The 10,464-nt window shown below is 54.2% G+C and overlaps 1 protein-coding gene across 1 annotated transcript; it reads left to right on the top strand.

Moving 5' to 3' along the window:
• The first annotated feature begins 5,954 nt into the window (after nucleotides 1-5,954).
• Nucleotides 5,955-8,197, top strand: LOC143841900 (uncharacterized). The gene is made up of 3 exons (XM_077346463.1): nucleotides 5,955-6,092; nucleotides 6,909-7,199; nucleotides 7,815-8,197. Exons 1-3 carry the CDS (start codon nucleotides 6,000-6,002, stop codon nucleotides 8,040-8,042), a joined length of 612 nt encoding a protein of 203 aa, XP_077202578.1. The 5' UTR covers nucleotides 5,955-5,999; the 3' UTR covers nucleotides 8,043-8,197.
• The last annotated feature ends 2,267 nt before the right edge of the window (nucleotides 8,198-10,464 follow it).

Genomic DNA, 10,464 nt, shown 5'->3' with positions numbered 1-10,464 from the left:
CTCTGTTTCCACACGCAGCCAGCTGGTGACCTTGGGATAGTCACAGTCGTGTTCTCACAGAGCGATTCTGTCAGTGATCTCTCAGCCCCTTCTCCCTCACAGGTTGTCTGTTGTACGGAGAGGAAGGGAAGACGATTGGAAGCCACTTTGACGTTCCTTCAGGTAGCAAAAAGCAGAGAATAAAAATCGACTCTTGTTTATCTTCCAATCTTTCCACCGTCAAATTTCGTTAAGGGGTAAGTGGGCGGAGAGTGGGTGGGGCCGGTCCGGGTGAGGGGCCAATCGGAAGGCGCAGAGTCCCTTCCAATTGGATCCTCCCCCGGACGGACAACAGGGAGGGCTTCCCCGCCAGCCTCCGATGTCACCGGGGAGAGGGTAGGCCGGGGATGGCTTCCCCGGGGAGGGCAGCCGGCCACGGAGGCCGGCAGGAGGGCCCTTCAAAACCCGTCCTTAGGGACAGGCTTTGAATCTAGTAAATAAATAAGAGAGTGGTCTCCCAGAAGGCAGCAGGGCCCCCACAGTCGTACTTCAGCGGTCATTTCTTACCTTGTTCTGTGTCAAAGATGGCAAAGACATGCTTGGTGGACAGGAACCCCTTCTCCACATCTCTGATTTTGAGGTTGTCCAGAGGCAGCAAGTCCTTCTTCTCTTTCTCCTATGAGGGGAAACACACACACAAGCCACAGAGTCACAGGCATTGGCATCCAGCAGAAAGCATCTCCGCTCAGATATCTGCATGGCATTCAGTGGGGACAGAGGTCCAGTGAAAGGTCCAGCTTGGAGCGTGAGCTTCTCTTCATGCTTCCCCACAGGACTCCACAAAGCTGTTCTGTTCCCAGCAGGAAAACACACACACACACAGTGCAATCCAAGGCTACGATGATCCCAAGCCCAGGGGTGGGAGTCCAGTACAAATGCTTCAATGCACATCGGAGCCTCCGATTAGCAAGTGGTCACTATCTCAAGCGGTGACTCCCATCTCAGAAAGTCAGGAAGTCCACTGCTGGGTTCATCTCATTCACACACCCACGAAGCACTCGGTGCCAGTCACGCTTTCTAGAAGCTGAGAATTTGGCAACAGCCCAAAAGGCTGCAAAAGTTTTCATGACTGACTCAGCTCCTCCCAGTTCACACGTCTCCTATTAGGTGATATTTTCATTCCTGGGGAACATGGGAAGGACGTCCCCAAGAAATGTTACCAGGCTAACAACTTTCACCCCGCTGTCAGCCTCAGCATGGCCAGTCCACACAACAGGGATGTATTCTGGACACCTCTTATGGCCAAACCCACCACCTTGTGCTGAAAACCCACCAACCCTCCCCAGGCTTCCAGCTACTTAAAACCAAACAAAGGTTACAATCCCATTTGCTTCCATCCCTCAGACAGCAACTCTCTCCTAAAGGATAAGCCACGTGCCTTCCTCGCATTATGACCCCCTCCCTGGTCCAGGAAAGACGGAAGAAGCCAGAACGTTTCCTGGAAAGAGCCGATCACAGCAGAACGAGACACAGGACCCCCCGGAAGGTTTCTTCTCTTCAGTGGGGCAAAGTCACCCAAGCTGGTTGGGTCACACCTCTGCTCTCTCAGGAAGGCACTGCAAACATATGCAAAGTTTCTGAATGTCCAAAGCCTGACCTCCCAAGTCTTGCCCCAAGCCCTGATGCGTTTTCATGTATCAGCCTTGCTGACCATTCTGGGCTAGTCTGCCCCTGGAGTCTCGTCCGCTCCTTCTGGGCCCTGTTCATGTATTCAAGTATTCATTTATTCTCCTTGTTGTAACCTTGAGTCTACACGGCCTCCCAAGGGTGGGAAGTCGATGCCTTTGCTCCTTCAGGGGAGTCCAATGTTTCGGTCTCCTTCAGTGGGGCCAAAGGCAGCACCCAAGCAGGCCTCCAGGGCAGGAGTGCAGAATCCCCCTCAGTCCTGGGCGACCTGTTGCAGCACCCCGTGGGGCCAAAGGTCTCTTCCACTGTGTCCAGTCTGGTCAAGGCAGTAGTGCTTGACAAGTGTGGAAAATGACGTCCGTGCATTCTCTCTGCCACTGGGGCCCCGGTGGAGAAGGAAGCGGAAGGAAGCTGCAGCCTGGATCGAATGCCAGGGGATCTTGCCCTCAGACCCATGAGTCTGGATGATACATGGTTTGACCCAGTCACCTTCCTGCCCAGCCTCTGGGTGCTGCGGGAGACGAACCGAGCATCTGAGCATGTGAAACCGCCTGCCCTCTTGGCACAGACATGCAACAAGCTACATACATCTAGTTTGTGGCGCTCCTTCTCTCTCTGGTTCCTCAGTTTGGGGCAGAAAGCCTGAGGTACCACTGGCTGCTCCAAGTGTTGGGGCCACAGCAATGTTGTTCCTGGGAATGGAAGGGAAGGCCAGGGCATCTGCCCAACGCATTCTGGGGAAATACGCAGGTGAAATGGAGGAAGGTGTGACTTCGGCCGTGGCCTTGGAGGCAAGAGCCCCCACGGCCAGGGTCCCCCAGGCGGGGGGAAATGCCTCTTGAATGGCGGCCCTGATCCCAGCCCCGGGGCGGGGGTTCCAGAGCGGCAGAAACTCCGCAGCCATTTTGATGTTTGTGAAGGAAAAATCGGGGTCCCTGCGACCAGGCACGGATTCCTGGGGGCTCAAGGCCATTTGCACCTCCAATGTCTACCCTCTCCCGCTTGTCAAGGAGCTCTTGGGACAGTGAGGACTGGGTAGGATCTTCACTACATTCAGTCCAGGAGTATGAATGAATCTCCTAGACGAGGTCCTGCACAATCTGTTGTGCAAGGGGGTCTTGGTTTGGTTTAATGACATCTCAATATATTCAAAAATGAGTGATGAGTGTGTACACGTGACCTGGGAGGTGTTGAAGAGACTTGGGAGTGCCCTGCCTAGCTCAGGGGGTTGGGCTCGATGGCCCAGGAGATGACGCAGGCTCCCAGTCCGTGGGGCCATTTACAGTTTCCCGTATCATTAAGGGGGTGGCGGTGGAGCTCTCTCTGCCTACGACTCATAAAAAGGTCCACCCTGTGTTTCCATGTAGCATGCTGCACCGTGCTCCTGAACCAGACCCCTACTGAGAGGCGCACCGAGCATGGGCACCCGAAATTGGGGAGGCTGCCTCCTTGCTGCTTGGGAAGCAGCCAGCGCCTGGTCGCCCCTGTTGAGATTGTGCGCGAGAAGACCTGCTGGTGCATTTCACTGGCAATTTTACTGGCATTTCATTGGTCTTAGTAATAAAACTTTGTTATAGGAAAGACTTTAGGGATTTTTTCCCAGCCACTATAGGGGCAGCGTTTGGGCATGGGGGCTGCCGGTAGGGAGGTCTGAAACTCTTCTGGATGACAACCTCTTCCATTTCCTTATTTTATGGGCTTCGTTGGCCTGCCTGCCTTCCTCCCCCATGGGGGCCCGAAATGGCTCATGTCCTTCTCTTCTCCTCTCTCACAGCAACCGTGGGAGGTAGGCTAGGCTGAGAGAGGTGACAGGCCCACGGGCAGCCAGTCTGCACCCGTGGCCCGAGTGGGGAGTTGGTATTCTTCCCCACCCCCGCTGTGCCCTGTCTTTCCCCACAGGCCTGGGGACCCTCCAAGGAGGCCCAGTGGGGCTTCTTCCCCAGGCCCCTCCAGCCTGCCACGGAGCCTCCCCTCAGGGCAGGAGAAGACTCTGGGGGGCCCTGACTCTTGGGAGGCCCCTGCACAGGGTTGGGATCCAGATCTTCATGGGATGCGCATCTCCACCCTCCGTGCACTCCCTTGGCAGCAGGGGCCCGTCACCCGCCCAGGCTGGAGATCTAGGGAGGCTCCTTCTGGAGTCGCCCCATTCTTTGCCCTTCTCAGACCCAGATGGCTTCCCGGTTCCCTTGGCCCTCAGGACTCCCTGCTTCTTCCCCCGCAGGCCTGGAGGTGGGAGAGGGAGGACAGAGACCTCAGCAGGGCACAAGTCCACCCTGCAAAGCAGATGTTTTGGGCTCCTCGCTAATCGCGAGATCCTCAAGCCCCAACTGGAGAATGGCATTCTTAATCTGGAGATGTCCCCAAATCCCAACTGATCTCCAGAAAATGGCTCTTCGGGAGGAGGGGCTTCCTGGCATAATGCCCTGCTGGATATCTGTCTGTGTGTGTGTGTGTCTGGGCTGGTACATGGCATAGAATTAGCCACTGGCTCTTCAGAATAAGCCTGATTTAATGGGTTGCCAAAAACATGAAATGGTTTTTAATAAGAGTTTGCTCTCCTTCAAGCGTTAGGCATTGACATCTCTTTCCTTGCAGTTCTGTGGGAGACCAAGGCAGTCCCAGTCGGAACGGAATCTTCCCCAGGGGACAAATCCAGAACCTTTGATGATGTCAGCTCGGAACCTCGCTGGCCCGGTCAGTTGGGTCCAGGCTCAACGGTCAGCGGAATTGTGGGTTCACATCTCCCTGCTATATTTCCAGGAGCTGGATCCTCTCGAGCAGCTGCCAGAAGAATGGATGAGGGAATGGTAAGAGAGACGGTGACTTTCTGTCCGGAGGCTGAGGGGGCTGCATGCACAGAAACGCCACTAGCCGAGGGAAAGGCCAGAGAGATCTGATGGCCAAAGGGACCAGACCCCACATGGCTTAGCCTCAAGTGGTCACAATAGTCTCACATCATTAGGGCTTGTCTTATGCATCAAGTACTACATTGGAAAGCAGTCACGTTCTACTGATCTGCTCTTCTACTGTGGATCGTATGAGGAATGGCACTATAAATAAATTGTATGGTAAGAACTGGCAGTTTGGTGCCCATTACGTGTCATCAGTACTCTGACCAAGAGCCAAATGGCCATTTCTTCATCACTGGACATCCTCCACAATAGGACTTCTCTCTGAGAGCTTTTCATCTACTGCCCTGAATTCCCACTGACGATTCAGAGGCCGTCTCCCAAGAAAACACCAGGTGCTGGAGAGGCACAAGGGAGGGGCGGGGTGGAGAGGGGCCTCCAGCCCTCTGCATCTGGTCTGGATCCATCCCTCCAAGCGGCCTTTCCCCTTGCTTTTCAATTCTCATTCCCACCAGATTGGGTCACCTGCGAACCTCAAGGGGAAGAGAACTAAAAGGCTTGAGAAGTGGGCTAAACGGAACAAAATGAACTTCAATAGGGACAAATGTGCAGTTCTGCATTTAGGTAGGAAAAACCACCTAAACCAGTATAGGATGGGGGAGACTTGTCTTGGCAGTAGTAAGTGCAAAAGGGATCTAGGAGTCTTGGTAGACCATACATGGAACAGGAGTCAGCAGTGTGCCTCAGCGGCTAAAAGGGCAAATGGGATTTCTGAGAAGGGTCTTAAAGTCCAACTTCTCTGGACACTTTGGCCTTGCAGGTGTAGCAGCAGGAGAGACCGGAGGAGGAAGAGGTGCGGCAGGATACGTCCAGAGAAGGGAAAGAAGACGGTGCAGAAAGGCCTTTGTCTTCTGACAGCCGGGAGGAGTGTGGTCCTCTGCAGAGGATGTGCCTGAAGGTGTACCTGAGGTTGTTAGAAAAGCAGGTGAGTCTTGATAGGAAAGGCAGAAGCTGGGCAGATCACCAGAAGGACAGGCTGGCTTAGGAGTTGGAGGAATGAAGGAAAAATCAGTTAGAGGTCCATGTCCAGAAAATGAATGAGGGAGCAAACCAGCTGCCAGGAGGACACGCCCCATGAAGCTGCCAGATGTAGCCTCAGAGTGCCTGTTTCCATAACCTGGTCTCCTCTCCGCGGTCTAGAGCATCAGCTGTACCCTGGCACCGGGGATCCCCGTGAGGCCAGGATTAAAATTCCTGTATGCAGGGCACGGCCTCCGGAGTCACCACATTGCCCCACTCGTGCAAATGAACGAGATAAGAAATATATGAATGAAATGTGCATCCTTGTTTCTTCATGAAAAGCCAACTGTGATGATTCCTAGGCGGGCCATAATTTTAACCTTCTTTGGGCACTTGGTCTTGCAGATGGATGAACTTGACAAACAGCTGTCCCAGGACAATCCAAGTTTCAAAGAGGAAGGAGATATGGACGAGGCTTCATCTCTGGGCTCCCAGGAGGACATCTGGCCTCAGCCAGGAGAAGAACACGGTCCACCCCTGGAGGTCCATGTAATAGTGGTGAGTCTTCAAAGGAGAGGCGGAGAATCCGGTCGGTTCAGGGGCCGTGGGGAATGAGAGAAGAATTCAGTGGGCAGGCAAGATCCTGTCAGGGAGGGAGGCAGGGCAATGAGATGAGAAGCCACCACTGGACATTTGACAAGCCTTATTTCTATCATTAAATGCACCAAGTGATTAGGAACAATTTACCAAGTTCAAAACTCACCTAAGGAAAACCACTCCTTCCAAATACATGAGAGTGCCAGGTCCATAGGATGGATGAGAGGGCACCCCCACCTTCCTGGGAAGCTGCCAAAGGAGACTCCAGCTGGCCATCCCGGTTGTCTCCTCTCCTCTGACTGGCAGGAGCCAGCTGCCCCCGGGATCTTCATGGCATGTGCAAAACATGGTGCCTGACCATTGAGCGATGGGACCTTCCAGAAACCCCTGGAGCTGATTGAGGCAGAGTCAGCCTCTTGGTCTGCCGGCTTTAATATTGCCAGCTCTGACTGGCAGCAGCTCTGCAGGCAGTGACAGCCCTCTCACCACACCTGCTGCCTGAGAGCCTTTAATTCTAGAGGGAGCCCAGGACCTTCAGCATGCAGATGGTGGCCTCTGACCCTGGAGAAATGGGCCTTACTTCCCATGGAACATCTGCTGCGACCATCCAGCTCTGCGTTCCCCCCTGGCTCCTAACACCCGAGACCTTCTCCACCAGAGCTAATGGGAAAAGGATCCGGGCTTCCTCCCTTCCCTGAGTACGACTTTGACTCCGAGATTCCCCCCCCGGCATCGTCCAAAGCACTCGCTGGTTTTAAAATCATGTTTCCCTTCCAGGTTCCCTCAGTTTACAGCCTTGACAGGTGCGAGATTGACAGCCCCCAGACCCCCCAGCCAGAGTCTTCTCAAGACAGCACAACGGAGGGAGACCTTTCCCACCTCCTGGGCCTCCAGGACTCCGGGTCTTCCAGAGCCTCCTCACCCGGCTACAGCACCATCAGCACTCTGTGCGAGGCTGCGGACCCTCCCCAGCCCCCTGGCAGGAAAGATGAGGGAGCTCCGGCTGGAGTCAGCATGGGGGACAGAGGACTGGAGGCCACCCCCAGCGGGGAAGCGATCAACAGTGAGGTACGTGGTGCTAACCCCATCTCAGCCAAGAGGCAAGTTCTGTAAAGTTTGAGGAAGGGGGACGTGGGACTCAAAAGACAGGGATGACCAGAGGGGGCCTCCTGCTCACGTCACCCTGGCCCTTTCCTGCATTCTGAAAGTAGCCCCCCGGGTCTGTCAGGGAAAGGTGCGGGCCCTCTTTGGCTGCTTGCGCCCCACTCCAGGCACTCGGAGATAGACTGCTCCTGCATGCAAGGGTGCTACTTGGCACTCTTCCACAAACTGGTCCAATTCAGTCAGCCCGATCTTCTGCTGACACAGCCTTCTAGCAGGAAGGCCCCGGAAGGCATGGCCAATTTTGCCTCCAGCAAATGCCACCCCCCTGAATGGGCCCAATGGGTCAGGGGGCAGGCTGGAGTATAGCCCTGAAACCATGTCCCTCCCCCTTCCCTCCCTCCCTCCCTGCTTTAGAGATTGGCCGCTCCACACTCCACAGGCCAGGCCCACCTGAGCAGCCCGCCTGGGACCCCCAGCCACTTGGGGGGAGAGCCCACGTCCCTCCCTGGAGCCGCGGCCCCAGAGCCACAGTCAGGGCCTGAGGCCGAGGTCAGCCTGTGGCATCTCTCCTTCCTGCAGGGTCTGGACGGGGCCACGGCAGAGGAGGACGTGGACACCCCAGCGGCTCCGGCCACCCCCCGGCGGAGGATCTCCACGTGGGTCCGCCAGGTCTTCCGGTGTAGCTGTGTGCCGCGGCCAGAGCCTAGCCCAGTGGCGGAAGAAGACGGGAGAAGGAGGCGTCTGGCCGGTCGGCTTAGGGCCTGGATCCGGAAGCACCGGGGGCGCGTGCACCCAGACCGGGGATGAGAAACGTCTGAGCACAAATGGGACTCTTTGTAAATATGTTCTTTAGACAAGGTTTGTAGATTACGATCATATAGATACGTAGATGTAGATGTAGTACTTTTAGTTGATTTAATGGTGCCTTTTTGATTGGGTTTAATAAATGGTGTTATTATGTACGTTTTTCGGTGCCTGGTGGCCTTTGTGAGGCTATAAAGGCAGATCCAAATTTTGCAAAATAAATAAATACATTTCAGGGGGCTCCGTGGGGTGCCGTGGGGAGAGGGGAATCAGCGGTAATTCCCATCCTTGTAAGAACTTACTGCCCTCCAGAACGAGGTGGCTTGTGAGACCCGGGGGAGGGGGGGGGGGGCTCGACCGGGTGGCCCTTTATGGCCTCTTTCAACTCTGGGTGCTTCTGGGATTACCTATTACTCTCTGTGGCCCCTTTTACTGGAGGCCACTAGCGGGAGCTGTAAAATAACAGAGCTGGGATAGTTGAAATCTGGGTGGCTGTGCTTGAGCAAAACATGCGCAGGAGTTTTAAGGAACGCTCATTGATGCAGATCCAGGAAGCTCCAGGGATCAGGGAGGGAAAGGGCCCTGGAGCCCTCCTGGGCAGGTGCAGCTTCTCCACCCCTTCCCGTTGGGGGTTGCCAGCAGTTTCACGCCTGGCGAAGAAGGCACTTTCAATACACTTTCACTGCACCCCCACCAAGGAGGAAGGAGCAGTGTGACTCAGTGACTAAAAAGGAAAATGGTACTTGGGGCTGTCTCAAACGTAGTATCGGGTCCAGATCACGGGAGGTGATGGTACCGCTTGACTCTGCTCTGGTTCTGCCTCGCTTGGAGTACTGAGTTCAGTGTTGGGCACCCTAGTTGAAGAGGGATGTACACAAACTGGAGCATGTCCAAAGGAAGGCAAGCAAGATGGGGAGGGGTTTGGAGACCAAGACGTAGGAGGAAAGGTTGGGGGAGCTGGGTCTGTTTAGCCTGGAGAGGAGACGACTGAGAGGGGATCTGATAACCATCTTCAAATATTTAAAAGGCTGCCATGTAGGGGATGGACCAGAGTTGTTCTCTCTTGCTTCAGAGGGACAGACCAGAACCAATGGGATGAAATTAATGCAAAAGATATTCCCTCTAAATATCCGGAAAAGTTCCTGACAGATAGATCCGTTTCTCAAGCGAACAGGCTTCCTCGGAAGGTGGTGGGTTATCCATGTTTGGAAATTTTTAAAGAGAGGCTGGATAGCCATCTGATGGAGAGGCTGAATCTGTGAAGGTTCAAGAGGGTGGCAGGTTACAGTGGATGAGCAATACGGTTGTGAGTGTCCTGCATAGTTCGGGGGGTTGGACTAGATGACCCATGAGGTCCCTCCCAACTCTATGATTCTTCTCCAAGAGGATGCTGAACCGTTAACAATTACCCTTTGGGTACGATCTGTCAACCAATTATCAATCCACCTGAGAGAATTAGGATCCATACCACATTTTACCAACTTGTCAACAAGAATATCAAGTGGAACCTTTTCAAAAGCTTTCCTGAAATCCAGATGAACTATGTCCACAGCATTCCCCTGATCCAGCAAGCTAGACACTTCCTCGAAACAAGAGGTTGGTCGGACATGACTCGTTCTTGGGAGGGCCATGCTGAGTCTGAGAAATCACAGCTCTTTCTCCAGCTGCTCAAGGACCGACTCTTTGAAAGAGAGCAGATGGGCTATTTGGGAGAAGGAGGCAGCTGCCAGCCAGTTAGCTCTCAGAACTTGGCATCACTGGCTGGAGGGCTCCCTGTCCCCACTTGAAGTCTGGACAGATCCCAAGAACTTACAAGCTCTGTGCCAACTGAGGAACCAATCCGCTAAGCAGCTCTCCTTCTCTCTCAAGCACCTCCCAGGACAGCAAAACTTCCTTGCTGACCTCTTATCCTGCCTTCCCTGGCATGAAATGGGAGCAATTAATCACACTGAAAATCCTTTAACAATATTTTTACTAGAAATAAATGTAGACACAGGGGAGTTGCCCATATCTAGGCAGAAAAGAGCAGGATGACAGGATGATGAGCAGTTAAAAACCCTGATCTCGGAGGTCTCTGTCTCCCCACTCCACCTCCCAGGAACACCCTGCAGCCTTGACGCCAGCCTTCCAGGAACTGCTGCCAGGGACCTGGGCCTTGGCCTGGCCTCAGTCGCAGCCCCCAAGGCTTACATATTGCAATGGCCACAAGACAAGACTGGCTTGACCCTGCCGAAAGCATGCCCTCCTCAGACTCACGGGAGGCTACATTCTGGAGAGGAAGGTCCTGCTCTCCTGATGGGAACCAAGGGTCAAAAACAGTCTCACCCATATGCAGAACTCTAGTCAATAATAACTGCATGATCAGTCAGAAGGTTGCAATCATTTTGGTCACCACCAGGCCTTCAGGGGATGGAATGGATCTATA

This window comes from Paroedura picta, chromosome 7, assembly GCF_049243985.1.
Source record: "Paroedura picta isolate Pp20150507F chromosome 7, Ppicta_v3.0, whole genome shotgun sequence".
Taxonomy (NCBI): domain Eukaryota; kingdom Metazoa; phylum Chordata; class Lepidosauria; order Squamata; family Gekkonidae; genus Paroedura; species Paroedura picta.
The sequence above is the reverse complement of the archived record's forward strand: the minus strand, read 5'-3'. Positions and strand labels throughout refer to the sequence as shown.